Raw genomic sequence first — 21,877 nt, 5'->3', positions numbered from 1 at the left:
GAGAAGTGGTAGAGCAAGTGTGTAAAAATGTACAGCAATAGCGACACACACACATTGGTAGACAAAAGAGTTTTCCAATTACCTCCACATTAACACGATCAATAAATGTCTGAACAACGTTACAATTGGATAAGCCGTTCTCTAGATAACTATAGAAAGCTTGATATTCTAAATATACAATAGAGTGGAGATGTGTTCTCTCTACCATGTAGCGCCTATATGTCCTCTTATAGTTTTTCTACATGTTAAGTCGGCATTATCCATTATACATTATAAAGGCTATTGGGAACTCCAGTTAACCTACTTAGAAAAGCAACATCTTGAAAAAAACTGGAATATGCCAAAACATAATTTAAAAAAATAATAACAACGTTGGAACACGATGTCCTGCGACTAAACAGAAGCAACAGCTCATCACCATAGAGTTCCTTGACTATTATTTATGGCAGTTTAATTATATTTCCGCCCATCTGTTTCCCGACAGAACTCAATTAAAAAACCCTAATTATTTGTTGAGAGGCACAATACTCGTGTTCTTGAAAGTGCTCTACAGTTCTTTTCACACAACAAATAAATGCAATTTATATTTAAAACCATTCCTATGTGCCGTACTGTGCACAAACCACTTTATATTTAAAACCATTCCTATGTACAGAACTGTGCACAAAATAAGTTTGAAATGTGTCCATCCCTCCCCATCTACAAAAATAAACACAAGTGTTTGGAATAGACACTTTGCTCTTCACAAATGCTGGTTTAGTGCACCGTGTGTTGTTGTTTTAAATTCTGCAGAACTCTAACCTAGGTTTTAGCAAGGATTTACATAGTTATTCCGGAAATATAAAAAACACTCCTCCTGACTGGTTAGTCCCATTCAATATTAAAACACATCCATGCACCTGCACCTGTTGCTGTAGTAGGTGCATGGATGGATGCTCTCTGGTGATGTGCAACCTACTCTACCGCACGACACACAGCTGGAGAACTAGGTATGCATTTCTATAATGTATTCCACAGAGAAGATGGTACCCAGTAATTACCTTGTATAAAGCAGTGCAAAAGTATGTTTATGGTTCACTTCAACACAGAATTTAATGCAGAGAATTACTACCCCACCAATAGCTACTTAATCATATATAAAAAAAAGATAAAACATTTGTTGTTTCTCATCTAACATTTTACAATCTAAAGCCATTATTTCAATACATAAAAGAAAATGCTTTTTTTTTTTTTTTTTTTTCTTTTTTTTACATATTGAAACTACAAAAGGCGACTCGGCAGTTTTCAGAACTGTGGGCACCCAAAGCAGAGCCGCATTTTACCGAGGCTCAGTGACTGAATTAAAATGATTTCAGGATTCAGATCAAATTTAAGGCCAACATCTCCCCCTCCGGGGGTGGAAGAGAAGGTGCTGCAGTGTCCTCGAATCTCAAGCCGACAGTGTCGAGTGATTGCTTGCTGTGCTGAACAGTTGATGACTGTCACAGAGGTGAAACCCTGGAGGAGGTGAAAACGGCTCCGGCAGCACAATCTGAAAATAGCTAATGAGGTCCAAAAAAGCAGCGGGGAGAGCAGCAACACAACGGGATAGAACAAAGCAGGTCTCCGCTCCCAACACTTTAGGAGGAAAGAAGCCTCTGACTCCCTCTGCACATCTCCTGTGGTAAAACTCACACTTGCTTTAGCATGAACTGACAGCGTGAAAACAACAAACGAGAAAATATAAACTAAAAATCAGCCCTATGCTGTAATTGAGCAGCATACACTAAGTAGATCTGCAATTATTAAATTTTTTTAAATAAATTTCCAGTCAACAAATCATTAATATCTTCAAGAAAGTAAAAAATACATTCATAAAGCAGAACGGTACTTCTAACCACTGCAGTACATGGCATCTGCTCTTTTTAGTGCCATAACATTCCATTCTGAAAGTGTTAATAAAGCGTATTATCCATACAGCTCAGTACAAGTCAAAATATATATTTTTAAAATAGAGAGAAAAAAAAAACAGAAGGAAAAATCACTGCCACGAAGGAAGTCTTTCAGATGTAATTTATTTGAGCAGCAGCAGCAGCGGCTCAATGATGCAATATTCTCTTCCTGCTTGCACTGGAGCACGGTCTCCTGAGCCAGGGGCTCTGCCATCTCATAAATCATCCTGGCCACAGAGAAATTAACATTCCAGGCCAGCCCCAGTCACCCTCCTCCTCTGCCTGGTGAAATGAGGCTAATCAGCAGGCAGAGGAGGTGGGGAGGAGAGAGCACAAACAAAAGTGCACAGGGGGAGGGACAGAGGGGAAAGTAAGAGCAAGATAGAGAAGGGAGAGAAACAGAAGAGCAAGAAATCAGGAAAAACAACAGGGGTGAGGGAGAAGGTGAGAAACGGAGCGCGAGAGCCCCAGCCTGCTCCTTATTATGGTCACCTGACAAGAATAAAAAAGCATTGGGATCACAGGCCTACTGTAGCTGCTAGAGACATTTTTATGCTGCAAAGTGAAAACCCCAATCCTAACCCTTCACTAAGTATTATTATTGGGAATAAGGGTGTTTTTCATGGTCCCGTGTAAACGCATCATGAGATTTTACCTTTTGTTAGCTCTGAGCAGCACTGCAGAGCTTCGATGGCCTCTGACTTAGTAAGAAGTCTAATTAAACTTTTGCAGATGTTTTGAATTCTAGGGAAATGTACAGTGAAAAAAAAAGGCAATTAGGACGTGGCTTTTATATATCCTTCACAAACGAGCTATGATATTGGGACACCCTACTACTTCCCATGTCAGGGCTATTACTCACACTGAGCTGCTTTTTCTCAATTTGAAATTTCTTACAACACTTAAATTAATGAGCAAGTCTATCTTCTCATCCTTTTGACTATTTTCAAAGAACTACAGATTGACAGCTTTATCAACTCTCTTTCCATGCATGCTGATGTGCCTGTGAAGACCAACAGCACTGCATCAACTGCAGGCCTTCACTTCTTATTGGCTCCACAGCCATGGCAACAGGGTCAGCCAGGGGTGGGGCTAGCAATGGGTGGAGTCAGTATGACTCAGTCCATTTATTCCTATAGCTAGCTCGTGGAAATAGATTTCTCTTTACTATAAAATATGCTTCCTCTTCCCCTGAGCAATACCTACAAGACTTCAACATACACATTTGCAATGGTACACTTCAGAAATCAATTACAAAAATAACCAGCACCATCACATTTAAGATTTTAAATTCACACATATACTGAACAAAATAAGTAAATTTCAAAGTTTCCAAATGCTATAAAGAAATACAATATTGCTTTTGAACAATTTAATATTCTAGAAAGAATGCATTATAAAGTCATCATCCTATGACAATACAAACAGAATGCATCCACTATATACTGTCTGATGAATATACAAAAGACATAAAGCTGCTGCTGTATAGTGAAGACATGCTTCCACAGACCTTCCCTTATCAGGAGCAAGCCTGGAAGAATGCTAATTTGCACAGAGAAGTAACAGATTACCTGAATTAGTGTAGCCATTTGCTAACCAATTTGAAGCCATCAGTCAATTAATTTGCATTATGAAGTTAGCATAATTACATTTTCCAATTACTCCCCAAAATGCAATTCACATGGTCAGAAACTGGAAAGCTTGTTTGTTTACAGGATTTATTTCCTGAGTTTACAAGGAATGTGCACAGTGTAGCAATACTTTTTTTTAAAAATAGATTTAAATGCATGTTATTCCTAGAACTCTGATATTCCAAATAATTACCTCTGTACATTGTATACAATCATGGAGAAACCCTAGAATAACGGAGCAAAAAATTTATTTGCACCGAAATACTAAGCATGTTTCTCTGTGTTCACAATGTTGTCATTTTTCATCATATTTTATTCGACAAATCTCTGGTGATCCTAACAGTGAAGATACAGTACAGGACCCAGACTTCCAGTTTCTCAACAAGATAAGTCCTTCTACCTTGTCCTCAACCAGGACTAAATCCCCAAAAGCATTGCGCATTGATTCAGCCATATATTTCTAATATCTGGCAAAATATGGCCCTGTGGCCCCAAAAGAAGACATTCAAGACAGAACTAAATCATTACAATACCAGGTTCTCAGCCTGTCTTGGAGAGCGGTAATACCAATGTCAAGCCACAAGAAAAAGATAGAAGCAGACCGACTCCTCCAGCCAAGCACCACAGATCTCTGGAGCGCTTGCTAGGGGCAAGGCTGGAGGATGTACAACTTTGTTGGAAGGGATACCCAAGGCCGTGTGGGGCTTAAAGGATCACGTCCAGAAGATTTATTTGACAGGAGGGCTTTTTCTTAGCCTCAATGCGCTTTCTACTATCGTGTTTAAGGATTTACGGTACCCGAAGAGGTGCCAATTACCAGCACAACTGATGTGAAGGGCAACAAGGACACCATCATAATACAATAATTAAGAGCACCTTTCATGAACAAAGCACTTCAAGGAAGCGTGCAAGAGACTATTATATATATATATAAAAAAAAAAAAAAAAAAAAAACACTAGGGCCAGTAGGCTATAAAATTCAGCCAGCAGCACCAATAATCTTCCAGTAATAATGTAGTTGATTCATAAAAGTTTAAGCCATTCCTAGTTTTAGTGCAAGTTTAAATTAGACCCACCTTGTAACTTTTGCACATTACTCACTCAAATGCTCACAAGAAAACCTGGATTGTTGCTAACTGCCATACAACAGGATGCTTACATTGTGCTGAACTGGGTTAAACCCAGTGGGTTTTCAGATTTACGATACGGCCAAATCACAAACCAGCTTGTGAGACAGAGGATCGTATTTCAGTTTAATCTCCGTCTGTTCCTCTTCACACAGATCATCTCTGTGGGTTTGGTATGACAATTAACAGACCCCTGGTCTCGCCATCTAAAGCCTGACAGCAATATTCACAGGCATGGGGCGGCAATGAAAGCGCTCCCCCGTCGCTGCAGAGTAACGCCACGAGACACTTGCACACTGCACGAACGGAAGCAAGCATCGCAGGTTAGTCAGCAATGGGGAAGCGCTTTACAGCTTCCCATGTAACCGTGAAACCCAGGAGCACTTTTAAAAGGACAGGTATGTATTAATTCTAATTATGAACACAGGCACAAAGAGAACTGGAATTTAGGGAAATCAAGACAAATATTCATCAGCTCACACAAGGAGAATATAAAATGTGCTCTGCAGGAGAGAATTACAAAACCACAGCAGGGGTAAGAACACAGTACAGAAGAGACCAAGAACAATATATATATATATATATATATATATATATATATATATATATATATATATATATATATATATATATATATATGGAATTGTGAGCGAGAAACTGTAGAAAAAAAGCAGGTTGCTAGCAAAAAAAAAAACATGAAACTTTCAGGAGCTACAGAGCAGCAGGTATTTTAGAGATCAGGCTGAGTGTGAAACCTTGTGTGCAGCGCCAAACACAGGCAGAGAGCTGTGCAGAAGGTTAGCCGGGCTGCACTGTACAAAATTAGATGAAAGAAGAAAATAGCTTTAGAAGAAATCTAAAATTAACAGAAAAATCTGACAAGATTCAGTAGAAGGGACAAGCATCGTACAGTTGACGGGTTTGAAAAGAAAAAAAAAAAGACTCCCTATGTATAGCAATCTACGACCTACATGATGACTTTGTGAGGAGCACTTGTAACTAATCACACCGGAGAACAGTGGCTTTAACATCAGAATTAATTTCTCGATTTTTAAATAATTTGGTTTTCCACTTTTCACTTTTTTCATGCACCACACTACATTTGTTAAAAAAAAGGTTTAAGCAACTGTTTGTTTTGACCTGTGCTGCAGGTCAATGACACCCAGCGAGGCTGGAATCAGCTTAAACTTTCTAAATGCATAATGTGATCAGAAAATATACTTATTTATATAGATATTTTTTAAGAAATGAACAAAACATTAAACTTCAAACAGCTCAAGGGGAGAAGTACAAATGTTTCTAATGTCAAGAATTTTAAAGGTTATCATTTATGTAAGCACACAATAAAACTTGGAATAGCTCAAATGCTATACAATGGCAGTCTTTTTTCCAACCCTGCTGTTTTGGGTATTAGTATTGCAGGACTGGGTCCACTTTGATTTAAAAAAACAAAAAAAACAAAAACAAAAATAGTTTTGGTTAAAGCATACAGCATAAAAAACAAAACTTTTTGCTATCTGTGTCCAATTAATAAAATTCAAATAATATAAATGTAACGGACCTCTCCAGGAGGATGATTGACACTGGCACATCGGGGAGTGACATTCGGGAGAACCTCTATAATCTAGCAGAGAGAGACAGCAGGCAGGGTTTTTTTCTTGTTTGACAAATGCAAATACCAAAGATGTGCAGAAAATTCAGATTGGGCTTTGCCTTTAAAAGGAACACTGGAATTCTTTCTGAGGCACTTTAATTACAATATCCATAACTGCAGTTAAATCTCACCATTACAGTCAAAGACAAACAACAGGCGATTGTAGCTACAACACTTGACTTTTCTTGCACATCTCTAACAATGTTAAACATTTATAGTTGCTCCCCTTGACATACATTTACTTTTGTTAAAATACATTATATTTAAAGCCAATCAGTTCAATATTTTTGGGGGTAAAATTGCTAAATCCATTCCCATCAGAGGTTATAACAATTAAAAGATATATAAATAAATGCTGCATGCACTTCTAAGATCATGGAGAGGATTCTTGAAACATTCACTCCATACTGTAACTTACCATTTTATCTGAAATGAGAAATGAAAAGCCCTCCTACAGCTTTTAGCAGCTCTTTGCTTGTTTTAGTCGTTTAAATTATTATTTTTTTCTCTTTTCAAAACTAAATGGTTCAGGTTATATGTTGGAGTAAATGCCTCAGGAGAACTGACCCGATTAATGCTGTGCTAAACAAAACACATCAGTTAGCATTGCATAACAAATATCAAATACACAAGTCTATATTAATGTAAAAGAAAATCAGCCTAACAATCTGCAGCCAAGCATAGAGAAACTCAACCAACGTTAGACAGGTTATCATTCTGCACATACTGGATCAAGCAAAGCTTTCACTTCGTTTGAATATTGACCCTACACAAAGATCTTCTACTGGGGGCCCTGTAAGAGCAGAACATTTACAGTAACAGATTAAAACTAGGACTATGCTGGACCTACTTTATTTCAACAATAATTACTGAAGGCAGTGTTGTGTAGCAGGAACTCGGCTTACCCTTACTGTGTTCTGCACTGTACTTATTTCAGCAATATCTTTTCAGAATGACAATTATATTGACATAGACATTGAAAGAATACCTCACATTTAACATTGAGATGTCAGTTTAGTGTTTAACGTTGGGAATGGGACAGCAACCTTAACTCAGGTGTGAACTCTGCACAGTATTAAAAGATACCCAACGTGGAATCTTAAATAATAATAATCTTTAAGAAAGGTTTAAAAAGCGCTCTCAGGACAGCTTGTAAGACACGGGGGAAGTACTGTATCTGTGTTGGGGAAGGTTAAAAGTGTACTTTTTTTTTTTTTTTTTGCATAGCAAGTTGCTAGCATTCTTTTTCAATCTGCCTGCAATTTAAAAAAAAAAAAAAAAAAAAAAAAAAAAAAAACATGCATGCTGAAGAATGTGCCCACTGCTAAAAAATTTTTGCATTGGGAGAAAATTCTTATATTTCACAAAGTGATGCTCACTGTGTTTTAGTAGAAAAGGTCATATTGTCCAGATAACAGCAGTTCTATTTCCCCAAAAAATGGTTATATATATATATATATATATATATATATATATATATATATATATATATATATATATATATATATATATTTAAGCACCACATTTACAATCATGGATGAATGTAATGTTCAGCAAATATATTTATATCAAAATGTGTGCAATAAATAAATAAAATAAAAAGCGGCATGCCAATCATGCAAATAATTGATAACTGGACAGCCAGAAGTAAAGGCAAACTGAAGGACACACACAAAGGACTGAGATGATTGTTATTCTATAAAGAGCTGCAGATTACTGGTTGCATAATGTGCCACAGACAGGCTGAATTAAGCAAGAAGCGCGTTTTTGATCAACACACCCCCAAATCAATATGAACTCACATAAGTGAATAGAAAGCATGCAAGCCAAGCTTACCTGGGTATGCCATGTTCTTAGGATTTCCGTAGGGTGTCCCTGGCTGGACGGGACTGTAAACAGGATTCATTGTGGAAGACAGTCTACTTTTACTGGAAAGCAAACACAGAACATACCATTTAGAGGTGTGCTCAGTAAATAATGGAGTACACTACACTATGCTTATTCACTTCGTTCAGAATATTACTTGCATTTCACAAGTTCATTGAATGATTATAATCCTAACAAGGATAGGAAAAGGCAACACCAGGTAACCACATGGCACTCGTTTTCAGTATTTGGTTTATCACAATGAACTGGAAAACTGCTGTTCTGTAATTAAATAAACAAACAAACAAATGTAGATGTGTTTGCCTGGTACTGAGGTAGCAATGTACTCAAACTAACAAGAAATCATTCACTTGGTGGACTATACATAACTGAGTAGTCTTAATCATTTGGTTTTTGTCAAGGATGTTTTATCAATCAAACCCTAAAATCACATGTTACCAAATCAGACTGACCTTTATTAAAATAGTTTTTAGAAAAAATTAAATCTATAAAACAACACTGCAGTACTGTTGAATAGCTCTATGCAAATGTACCCTTCATAGGCATAATGAAACACCAATGACTAGATTAAAATACATAGATAAATAATAAACACTGACATTATGGACATGCATTCTCTCTATACTGACTAACAATTTCAAGTGTGCCAGTGTCTGTAAATTAAGGGTGTGAACAGTTCTTATTTTTGCTCTGTTTAAGAAATACAGTGCATCTTCCTATGGTCAGGATGTTTGATATGGATTGCATCACAGAACAAAGAAATGGACCAGAGAGCAAATACAAAGGCTGTGAGAAAGAAAATGGATGTTATAAAAAATAACAATAAAATCTAATAGAGATCCTGAGAATTTGATTGAAATAAAATTTGCAGCGCCAAGCACAACTAACAGCAGTTTTTATTTTCCTGTTCTGTCCTTGAAAATTAGTCCTTAAGTTAAATTAGTGAAAAACAAGAATACAATTAACACTGTATTGGAATTCGGGTCACAAACTAAAAGTTGTAACCACTGGCAGCTATAATTAATAATTTAGACAGCCCCTTCCTCATAAATCAATCTGCTGCTCTAGTCTAAATGCAGAAAAAAAAGAAAAAAAAACAGCAGCCGATTTAAGAGCACGTCCTGAAGAATCAGCCGCGCATCCTTCAACTGTCACTGCGATCGGTACAGAATCCATAGCGCCTCCGTCATTCTCAACGGCAGAATGAAAGAAAAGCATGCAACTCTGTTCATTATCTGAAAAGCGTTCAAAAAAGTGAAAGAGAAATAAATATAACTGAAGCTGTGAAACCTTCCAACTGAAGTCATGCTTTTGGAATGCTTATGAATTGTACAACAAAACTAGCAAGGACCTTTCAAGGTAGCCTATCAAGTGTACAGGGGATGTTTGAAGACCTAAAAATAAAGATCTGAGCCAATTACACAAGCAATTCACAGAACAAGGCACAGGCCCCAGAAGGGTTTGCTTCCACGTTGCAATATACACGGCTACTTGGTGACTAAGAGTTCCAGAAGCCTGGGTTACAGATGTACCAGCTGACTGTGAATGTAAACAGAATGGCACCATATTAGGACCTGGCAACAGCTCAGCCAAATAAATTACACAACAACATATGTACAGCAGAACCGTCAACACATGTCAAGTCCATCAACTAGCATATTAAAGCAAATAGTTTGGAAATCACCGACACATGGCACTGTGTAGCTGATTAGATACTTAAATAAAAAGAACTGGTGGTTTGAGAGAGATTTTATATATATAGACACACACAAAATTATTATATACACACAATTAATATCGGGGCATGGTTTGTATTTTATTAAATAAACTGAAAAACAAAAATGGCAACATTCAAAACACAGACGTCAGTCAGGCCAAGTTGTTTCTTACTATTGTGGTTTAACAAGTGAAGTAAACAGCTGGTAGCAAATTATTGTGTCATTTAAAACACATTTGTGTGACATCTTTTCCAGTATGCCTACCTTGAACAATAACTATTTTCCTGGCTCTTACCCTTACTGTTTTGAAACGGCTTATAACCAAAGCTTTGAAATGCAGCATTACTCTAAAGTTTGCCATACTTTCGCTTTGACCCAGGTGAAGTCTATTTATTCAGCCATCACCCTATTACTGTGCTTCCTGTCTCTCATATTGGGGCCTCATCTGGGTTCGGTGTGCAATCGAGTGCAGCGTAAAGGAATATCCGCTAAAAAGAGTCCTGAGGGCATCACATGATTTGAAGGCGTTTGCCAACCAGTTACACGTTCACTTCCAGAGCTCGGCAACTCTACGAAATCAACCCACTCTGACCTTAACCCAACCCCAACATTAAGCGACCCCAGCCCTAAAACCTAACCATTAAGAATCATCTGATGCCCTCAGGGCACTTTCTAGTGGATACTCCTTTGTGCAGTCAAGTGGGGTGCATGAGGCCCCAATAACTGCTGCACAGAGGGAAGTGAAAAATAGCTAGGTGACAGGATAAATTGGCTTCACCTGCTGGCAATTGAAAATACTGTGCAGTGTGGGGAAAAACTGAACTATATATATATATATATATATATATATATATATATATATATATATATATATATATATATATATATATATATATATATTTTGTGTGTGAATTAAAAAAAAAAAAAAAAAATACTACTAAAAATACTACTAAAAAATGCTACTGAGCATCTACACCTTTGTTTTTGTTTTCCACAAACAAATATTGCAAACATTGTCCTGGGATTTTGAGGACAAGCTCTTTCATCCAATTATTTAATTGCAATTTTAAGTGGAAAATGAACTCTATTTATAATTATTTTTATTTGTTGGTTTCTTTCTCACTGGTGTTCGTGGAGGTTTACTCAATTACATACGATTCTCTCAAATTTGGCAGAGCACTGTTATCAACTTCAGATTCCATCTTCCAAATCACTCCATGCTGAAATCATGCCAAGCAAAGTCCATGTTCCCTACTGTTGCTTCCTGCTTGCTGCAGTCTGTTGGATCTTGGCAGTCTTATTTAAATAAAACTGTGTTTCAGTGTTACAGTTGATCGGCAGAAATAGTTGGCACATTCACACCAAGATGATAACTTGGATGAAGTAAAAAGAAAATGTATGATCACTATTAAAACATGTGTTCCAAGCTGCCTTAAAGTCAGCATCAGCACTGGCTATTAGAACAAAACTGTAACATATATCCACAGAGTGCAGTTTACTTGCAACAGCCCCTTCGGTTAATACATGAATACTGAGCATCAAAAGACACACATCACTTATATTTGAGCATCAAAAGAAGCGTATTACTTATATTTGAGCATCAAAAGAAAATTATCACTTATATTTGGACAAAATTCACTAGATATGATCGAAAAATGAAACACTCCGTTTTAGAGCAGGTGCAGTGACTTTTTATTGTGCTGATTAACAACTGACATCACGAAAATGCTGCAAAATGATCCGTCAGTCTTGGGCAGGTGTTGTGACTCTTGGTCTCCCAGTTTGTGGCCTGTCATTGACAGTGTCTGGTTATACTGTCTCGCCAGGTTTGAAATTGCTGGCTGTGAGCACCCAAGACGACAAGCCACAGAACACTGCCCTAGTCCAGCCTCCAACATGCCGATTGCACGAAGGCGCTGCTCTCTTGACAGATGTGGCATATTGTTTTTTTCCTGCGATTTTCTTTATTGCTTTGATTCAAGCTTGCAAATCAACAGCTGAAATCACTCCATATCCAGTGTCCAATCAACTGTCTCACTAATTAGGTGATTAAGTGCATGTGCTTCAGTCACAGTCACTCAAGCGTGCCCGAAAATAAATGTGTTACAATAGCAATGAGTTTCTTTTGATGCTCGGTATATAATTGTACCACGTTAAAGTGATTGCAGCTAACGAAATCACTCCATAGGTCTTAACTGTTGTGCACTTCCATTCTTCATATATAGACTGTCAGAACAGGCCAGCTTTGCAAGATACACATATCACTGTAAACATGTTTTTATTATTATTTTAAAACATGGCATCTGTATTAGACTTGGTTAAGGAAAGCTGTCTGATACTTTCAGATAAGCGTTGCACTTGCTTGGTCTTTTCACTTGGTTAACCTGTCAATAACCAATCAGCTGCTTGCACTATTTACTGACAAGCTTTCAGCCAATAACATGCTACAACCCAGAAGATACTGCTGAGGGGAAAGGTCCCATAAGTGCAAGTACAACATATTTCCTTTATCCTATACTAACAGATATGTTTTAAAATGAACACATTCGCTAAAACATGTGTTTCTTTCAAAACTGCACCACTGAGAACTATGTACTTAATGGTGCTAAACAGGCAAGATGTATGGGATTATGTTGTTAGCTACTATTACAATAACTTTTCCTTGTATGCTACAGTTTGAAATTTCTCATAGCCCATAGATTTCATAAACAGTTTCATTTTTTTTTTTATTTTTTTTTTTTTTTTTTAAATAAACTTAGTCGCCACCAATGTATTTTTTTTACCCCATTTTTTCCTCAATTGCGGAATCGCCAATTCTATGTATTGATCTCAGTCCAACGCCGTAACCCCTACGCCTCCGAAACATGCCCTGCCATCTTTTTTCACACTGCAGGTCCACAGCGAAGCCATCATCAGACCTACAGTGCCGGTGGACAACACAGACCTGAATGGCTCCACAGCAGACCCTCAGACGCCCTGCCGGCGACAGGAGCTGCTGGTGTGCCGTGAACCGAGGATTACCCTGCCGACCTGAGCCCTTCCTACCCGGGCCACCCCTGGGAACTCCCGGTCGGCAAATGACGTAGCCTGGATATGAACCTGTGATCTCCAGGTTATAGGGTGCATCCTGCACTCCACACAGAGCGCCTTTACCGGATGCGCCACTCAGGAGCCCTGAACAGCTTCACCCTTCTGAAAAATGACATTAAAATGATATTATGACTGAAGGAGATAAAACTTGTTAAATGGACTGGATTGTCAACAACCTCTCGGTCTTGCTACATTCTTAGACTCATTTCTTACACTGTACAGAACCACAACAGCATCCGGTACTCTGCTCCCCCACTGCGTCACCACTATCTGCTCCTGCCCGCCTTGCATGTTCGCGTCACATGTCTCCCGAGCGCCTGCCTTCATTTCTATTTTACCCATGCATGCCCAAGGTAATTATCTGAAGCCTGGCTGCTGATCGTGATGGCACCAGCTTACTGTACAACTGTCAAGAGACTGCAGTCTATTGGGAGAATGGCAGGATCCAATTTTTTTTTCTCTCTTTCTTCCAGAGGAATACATAATATAATCCCCATCTGGTTTTAGAGCAGTTGTTTATTTGAAAACCATCATAAATCTCCAGTACTCAACATACAAAAAAAAGCAGCAAAAAGCTTCATATATGAATACGTGTGTGTGTGTGTGTGTGTGTGTGTGTGTGTGTGTGTGTGCGCACCAATGTCTTTAAAGCGGCAAAGTCAGTCAGGTGATATAATCTTTTAGGGCAGGAAAGTACTGTATACAAGCTAAGCTGTCAAAAGGCTTTGGTTTCTGATTGGTTAAATATATACACTTCATATTTAACCATTGCATTATTCTCTGAATAAACTACTACAAAATGAATGTCTTGGAGTGCACTTGGAAACCAATGCTGACAAAGCCTGCGCATTAAGGGCACAGCTGAAACAAAAGCACGGTCTGGAATGGCCTGTTAGTGGTCTGGTCCTCTTTCCAGGGGTCATACTCCACATATGATGCTGTCTCTCGCACAATAGCAGATAAATAGCTTTCTTGTCCCTCAGAAGACACTTAGATCATTCATTTTGGGTGGCCTAGTTGCATATCCAGCACAACAGTGACCCTCAGGGACTTACTTTAGCCACCTTTATTTATTTATTTTTGTGTTGGTACAGCTTTAAGTCAACATAAGCAGCAATCTCAAGAGAATGCCATGAGAACAGCAGAGGGCAAACATTCTATCTAGATATTTCCAGTGGCATTACTTGGATACATTTGTGTACAAAGTGATAAATTAGCATTATTCTTTGATCAGAGAAGTGACATTTTAACCCAATTCTTACTACAGTATTAGTTTAATATAAATTAACAGTGTGTGGTTCCTCTGGTACCGTGATTAAACACGTTGCGTGTGTTTTAGGAAACTAGGGTATACATGCAGAAGTGAATTATGTACATCCCAAAGACAACTGTCTTTGCATTCTTACGTGTCTCGGACAACTTTAACCTTTTAAATATATCAAGTGCTTCATTAGTGGCCAACTTTAAACCTGTCTAATGGAGCTGAAATTCAAACCACAAACAGATGCGTGGAAAAGGTTGCAAGGGCAATCAGATCTGCCTGGCACATTCTACACCTGGGTCAGTTACCAAAGCACTCAAGCTCATCTGGAAACCAAAAACATTACAGGAGCACAAAAACGGAGCTGAGCCAATTGTTCACTTCTAAAGGCTATATAAAAACTAAGTTAAAAGTACGGCGAGTTCTATGCATTTTTACAGTAATAAAACACTGTTTAATCTAAAAAAAAAAAAAAAAAAAAAAAAAAGATATGCTAAACTAGTATATTCTGGTCATTAGGTCATATGTGGCATTCCCCATCTTGAACCAATTGCACCTGCTGCAGTTAACACAAACTGTACTGGTGTATCCGAGAACTACAGTGCATTTCAATTCATTCCAGACCTGAAACCTGCACATCCGCGTTGCATACATCAAACTGTGAAGCACATGTCTGTTAATTCCCCGATAGATTCATATTCTTGATAACTGCATAAGCTTCAATGGAATTATTAACAGAATAATCTACTGTAATGAAATTGTAATGGAAAGGAGACATGCACTTTTAAAGTAGTTTAATATATCTGAGAAGACTTCAGCAAAGTCTAAAGCACAGTAAACCTCATGATGACAGCTTTTCAAAACCTCGAGGCGGGTTAATTGACTGAAGCAGCAGCAGTGAGGTCCCGTGGTCCCTGCAGGTGGAGGAAGGGTTAGAATGGGGGGGGGGGGGGGGGGGGGGGGGGGGCAACTGCACATAAAATACAATCAATTTCAAGTTGCAGCGCTGGATGTAATTGTCTCAACAGTTACACATGCAATCTAATTGTTTACTGCACCAGTACAGGTACGATGTGCAAAAAAAATAATAATAATTGAGAGCACAGCACAAACTGGGAGGCTAAATTAGGACCATTCTTCGTGTGTCCAAGGTGGTTTGACTGCCGATTCAAAACCTGGTGGTAAGTTAGCCTCAGTTCTTGCTGAAGTACTTGCAGTGCAGTGAGACCAAATTAGGGAATACAACTTTGCAAACAATTTTTGGTTGGACAGGAAATGCGACACTAAAACATTTTAAAACATTACATCAAACACAGCATCTAATTGTTCAGATAACAATTAAACTGAAAGGGAAAACAAACAACTGCATTTAACACAAGCATAAAAGATAACTTCTAAAAATGTACTGTGTAGTACAGGAGGCTCTTAAAAAGACCCTCACTTGTCAAATCCACCATATGCACAGCAGCATCAATCTGATTCTCTCCCAATTTTCACCAAAAAGTTTCATTTACAGGGGAGTTGACAAGTGCAGATCCAGCAGTCTGACATTCACAATTATGGATGCATTCAGTTCTTACAAGTACCAACGTGTCCTGGCAATACACTAGTACCACCAGAAGAGTCTGGAAAACGCTCCATCTGTGGGGTTTAAAAACTGTTAAAAACAATATAGATGACATGAATCTAATCCCACATCATGTGTTTTGAATGGGACTTTCATACTGGAAATCCACAATATATATTCAATTTTACATTTTCTTGTATTTCAGGGGCATTGGGCAAGGTGGCTTTCCCTTGCATCCTGCTCCAGTCCCATGATATGCAGTGTCGGATATTAAAGCATGTAAGTGGTTCTACACTAACCTCTTCAAGTTTTGACAGCTTTCAGGTTGGTACAAGAAACTGAATTTGTCAGTAGGGTGCCCGCTTGCCATTTTCGGAAAAGCTAATGTAGGGAATGGATATGCAATCTGAAAAATACATCAAGAGTTCATGATTATAACGGGCATCATCAAAATGAACACTTCATATGTTGGTACAGTAATAGCAGTATGACATGTACTGGATAAAGAGAGACGGTATTGTAGTAAGAGCTAAGGAAAACTCATGAAGCTAACCTAAACTAAACAGTGCGTGTTGAAATGAAATACACAAGTAAAAACAAAATGAAGTTGGGATATTTGTTGCTAGTTTTAGGACCTTCCAGGACTGGTTCCACCATCTGTGCTAACCCCCCTCACCTCCAGCCCTCCACCAAGACATTTTAAAACCCAGACTCTTTACGAACTCTTTCAAAGTAGTTTGGATATTTCTGAAAAACAAACATTTTAAATCTGTGTGCTAGTACTGTAAATGATGATTTCTGTCACACACACACACACAATGTAAGTTACCTGTTGGCAAATTGCTTGCATTATTTCAACCAAACTAAATGAATACATTCGTTCTAATTGAACTGAATGTAATCAAATGCTAGAAATACAACATTTAAGTTATTAAAACAATGTACGTTACCATTCCATTCATGGGAACAGATATAAAAATTGACCTTATTTCATAAAGATTAGAACATTTGAAAGAATGTTTATATTCAAAGTATGTGTTTTTGGTAAAATAGTTTTGTGAATTTCAAAACTATTTTATTCAGAAAGAGTAAAAAACATCTTAAAATACAGGAGAAAAAGTTATTTTAGCCTTCAGCACATATATATAGTACATTACAAACCTGGTACAATAAGGCAGCATACATTCAATACTCCCGGGCACTGGCAAACATCATACCCCCCCCACACCCCAAACAGATTAAAACAAGTTCTATAAAGGGTACAAAACATTCATATCACACCTCTTCTCAAAATAAATACATTTAGCTTTGTACACTACATGACACCTAGCCAACAACACAAGAGGGTCAGTGCTGTGCGTGTGCTGTGACTGGGACGACCTTGGGCCGAGGCGTTTATTTGAATAAGATAACCAAACCACCAGAAGCCTTCAGGAGTAGGAAGGCTTAGAGCTCAAAATCCAATCAAGCAGTTACCATACCGTGTTCTATAATGCTATCCTTCCTGTCGGCGCACTCCCCTCCCCCCTTCATAACGCACACCACACCTGCAGCAAGCAAGATCATTAAACCCCATTAAAATCCCATTTGTTTTAACAAATGTTTCATAAAAAAGACAGAAAGTCCTGGTCTCCAGACAGTGATAAATGAAGGACAAGTGAAGTGCATAGCAGCAGCGTCTCCTCAGTCCTCCTCCTCCTCCTCCTCCTCCTCCTCCTCCAATGCCCTGTGCAATCGATATTCCACTGCGTGGATACGACTATCGCAGCAATGCTACATTTAGAGAAACTCAATTGATCACAACTTTGCATCTAAATAAGTCTCTGTGTGAATGAGGTGAAAGAGTAAGATTGTAGAGGTCAGCTTCAGATCACCACCAATTCTCAAAATCAGTAAAAAAAAAAAAAAAAAAAAAAAAAAATACCAAAGAAACAAAAAACAATTACTTTGCAGATTTGCATATGACAATACAGTTGTATTCATTTCAGATAATGCAAATCTAAGTGGTTATGCAAAGTCATGTAAAAGTTTTGATTAAAATATGACAGCAAAAAGTGACCTTCATCTCTGTAGCCGCGGCGCATTCGCTAGCAGAAGCTGGGCCAAGTGATTCACAAATTGTAACCAACAACAAAATTAGAAACAAATGAGACATGGAATTAATTCCATGTGAACCGGCCATATTGTTCATGTAGTTTTTAAACCTTGTTTTTTCTCTCCTTTGGACAGTGGGGTTGATTTTTCTTAAATTTTGTCAGATTTTACACTAAACAAGGCAAAGGCTAGTAACAGCAGGAATATGAAAATTGGACAGTGCTATATTTAAATATCAATGTATTTATCAAACATGTCTTAAAACCAGGGTTGGCTGATTTAAATCAAGTCGATCTAAATCACTGATTTGAATCACGATTTAAAAATCACTTGATTTTTTTTTTTTTTTTTTTAATTGTTGATTTAAATCATTTTTTCATTTACTACCTATTTTATATAGTCAATCAAGGAAAACACATGAAAAGTATGTTTTAACAACCTTTTATTAACTCGAACATCTTAAACTCTTACTGTCTATATAAATAAACTCTTAGGGCTGTATTCTGATTATAGCACAAAAGCGAGTGCACAATTGAACACACTATAAAAAGCGAAGTAGTCCTAAAGCAACAACTGTGTGTGTTCGGACTGACATAGAAAGAGGAAATCAAAGAAAGAAAAGTAAGAGAAGAATGACAGGGAGGGGTGAGGGGTATTTCTCTCTGGAGTACTCCATCGCTTAATTCTTATAGTTCACATGCATTTATGAATTAATTTATCATCGAGTAATTTAGTCTGGTATGTAATATTTCACAAACCACCATTTCCAACATCCTTAAATTTACAGTTGCGGTACAGTAGAGCTACAGCTAACATACTACAAAAAATAATAAACAATAAAAAAAAATGAAATCTGACTTATTGCTCCTTTAAACTGTTACTGTGAGGGAATTTTATTCATGAAAGCATTTTAACTGGATAATGGTCAATAATCATCATTAGAATTTGCACGATAATCAATGTCAAATTCAGGGTTCGATTTACAACTCTAGTATACACATTACAACTCCTCCTGCTGGAACTGGAACCAGATACTGTGTTTGTCCCATACCTTAACTGTGCCCTTTAGATTTAAAAAATATATTCATCTTTATTGAAACAAGCATGAGAGGAATTAAACGTTCACAATCACATTAACATTATTCTGATACAGTATGCTTCAATCAATTGAACACTGTAGTCTTAAACTGTCTATATACTTGGTATATAGTATTAATTGTGGACAGGCTACAGTGCAAAAACAATAATACACAAGGTCCTGATACAATACAGATCACATCAGGCAGCCCGCTAGACGATACACATTGAACCAGATCAATAATCATTATTAACTACAGATGAACTGTTCTGTGAAATCCCAGCCAAACCCACATCAAGTCCTGATTTTAGAACTACATTATTAACAAGTACAGTAGTATTAAAATTATCAGGTGACGGGTGGCAATAATCATTCAATCTATTTTATACAGCACCTTTCACAGTAAACCACTATCACAAAGCGCTTAATATAAAGGTCTTTATAAAAGTCTGCTTATCCAGCCTATAATCCAGATTCATCAACACACTATTCAAATTACAAAACTTTCATTAAACCCTCCAACTGTAGTTCAGCCAATTCAATGGAAAAGAGCCCTGAATGCGACCCAAGACACGGGTTTGAACCCAGGGCTCCGGCAGCTACAGTGCGTCAACCAACTGAGCAAGCCAGCAGCACTCCCTCATTGGTCATTACAAGAGCCTAGCCTAGTGTAAAGTAGGAAGCAAAGGAAGGTTACATTACACAAGGGAGCGCTCTCACTCTCTCTGCTGCAGTAATACGACAAAAACTGAACTGGTTACTACTTTACAGCTTTATGAAATGGGAAAGTATCTCCAATTTAACACCAACTGACCTACTTATCGCCTGGAAGGCTGACAGTTTTAACTTCCATGCAAAAAAAAAAAAAAAAAGAATGAGTCAAACAAACAGAATAAAAAAAACCTCAAAAGCTTAAATAAACACTGCCTGTACACACCAGCTGGTCCCTTATCCACTCCACATCACCACACCTCCAGCAGCCCTCCCCCTTCCCCACCCCAGTGTGCCGCATAAGAACAAAAACTGCAGTGCCCTTGAATTCCATTAAGCAGGAGTTGAGTTCTGCAACGCCCTCTCTCTCTTTTTACAGCACGTGTAGCTCAGAAAGGTACAGTACTGTCAGAATGCACTGGTACAGAACAGAACAAGCTCACCGGGATTCAAATCAGCGTTGTTTTACTGAAGGGTATTGTCATTCTAGGTCACTGGCACACACTGTAGTGGCACTTGCTGACGGATGCACACTATTTCTACCATGTACGATATGTGTGCGCCTGGAAATAAACGACAGATATCCGTGACAGCTTTTCCCCACTGCTACAGTAGACTTCAGTTTCTGGCACTTTGCTTCCAAACAAGATGCTCTAGTGCTGAAATGTCAGCTGGTTTTAGGACTCATACAATACATTACAGATTCAAGCAGTCTAACACACATAGTACTGTTAAAGCAATCTTTAAAAAAAAAAAAAAAAAAAAGTAAAAAAAATTAGTGCTTTTATTGCCTGCCCACACAAAGCAATGATCACGGAACGCCACTGTAATGACGTGCAGGCAGGCAAAAAGAAAGCGAGGTGGTGTTAAATCACAGTATCAGACACACGGCTGCCAGAGAAGGCAGCGGCGGAGCACACTGGTAGCACGCCTCAAATCACAGCAGAAAAAAAACCCTAAGGTCAGCCGCCCCGGCTCGGAGCGACAGATAAAGCAATGATTCAGAACGCAATTACACGGCAACCCTATCTGACAGGTAATAAGCCCCACTGCAATATTGGAAGCTCTACTGCCGTTCAATGGAACAAGCAGAGAAAGATGCTGATGCAATATAATGAACGTTTCCACCGAAATAAAATACAGGCAACAGAGTGTGTGTGTGCACTCGTGTGCACAAGAGGGGGGCTCTTACAGTATAGGAATAAATGCAGAAAACAAGAGATACAACATGCATATTAATCCAAAGTGCCAGTAAAATGTTGAGGTTACAAACACATTTGCAATTATTGATGAATATATTGTAACCCAGCATCGGCACATTTAATTTTCATTAGTACTTCAACAATACATATAGCAAAATCATCAACGGTTTTTAGAGTGAACAAAATTGAATCTGCAATCTGATGGTTTGCAAAAATGATCTTGGAAATAAATCCCAGAATATAGTCGAGTAGCAAGTACGAAGCCAACATCTCAAAGTGTTTGGTCTTTGTCATACAGAAACTAATTAACCACAATATTGCAGCCAAATATGGGGATAATATTTTCCTACAACTGAAAATACGAATTTGGCATCTCCAGTGGTTTATGATACAGTATTAGCAGCTGAAACACAGGCAGCAGACTTGCAACACAATATAAGCTCCTTTCATGTTTAAATACTAAAAAGATTCCCAATCAGTGATTCCTGTGGGTTCACAACTTCTAGTTAGGAAGGACTGCCAATAAACACTCTGCTGGTAGCTACCCAAACCAAATCAAGCTATGTGCCTATACCCAAGTGCAAGCCAAAGGAAACCATGGAAGGCCAATTAAAAAAGAAAGTGTGAATTTATTTCTGAGAAATACTGGAGACTGAATTCAGAGAAAATGAAAAGGTTTGCTTGTACAAGCCTTTTCATAGCAGATTAACACCTAACATGTACTGGCGCACGCCATTTTTTATGTAAATGCAAATTACATGTCCAACATGTATTCTGTAAAATTTGCCTAAGGACAAACTGCAAATGTTTCATAAGAAAAATGTTGACTTTATACACTGTAGCCTTTCTGGAAATCAGAGTTGCCTGCTAATTTTCAGCTTTGGAGGAACTGGAGGTGTTAATCATTGATAAATGGGGACTTGTCC

General features: G+C 38.0%; 1 protein-coding gene across 6 annotated transcripts in view; it reads right to left on the bottom strand.

Annotated features, from left to right (window-relative positions):
* Positions 1 to 21,877, bottom strand: part of fam168a (family with sequence similarity 168 member A) — a 63,892-nt gene that overhangs the window by 28,988 nt on the left and 13,027 nt on the right. For 3 of the 6 annotated variants that reach the window (XM_041233005.1, XM_041233008.1, XM_041233006.1), the window contains exons 2-4: positions 16,166 to 16,272; positions 8,180 to 8,271; positions 6,251 to 6,313 (exon numbers count right to left, since the gene is read on the bottom strand). In XM_041233005.1, coding sequence (XP_041088939.1) covers positions 6,251 to 6,313; positions 8,180 to 8,271; positions 16,166 to 16,236 — 226 coding nt within the window. In that variant the 5' untranslated portion in view covers positions 16,237 to 16,272. The remainder of the gene's footprint in view (positions 1 to 6,250; positions 6,314 to 8,179; positions 8,272 to 16,165; positions 16,273 to 21,877) is intronic. The other 3 variants (XM_041233010.1, XM_041233011.1, XM_041233007.1) reach the window with 2 other exon arrangements.

Source organism: Polyodon spathula, chromosome 30, assembly GCF_017654505.1.
Source record: "Polyodon spathula isolate WHYD16114869_AA chromosome 30, ASM1765450v1, whole genome shotgun sequence".
Taxonomy (NCBI): domain Eukaryota; kingdom Metazoa; phylum Chordata; class Actinopteri; order Acipenseriformes; family Polyodontidae; genus Polyodon; species Polyodon spathula.
The sequence above is the reverse complement of the archived record's forward strand: the minus strand, read 5'-3'. Positions and strand labels throughout refer to the sequence as shown.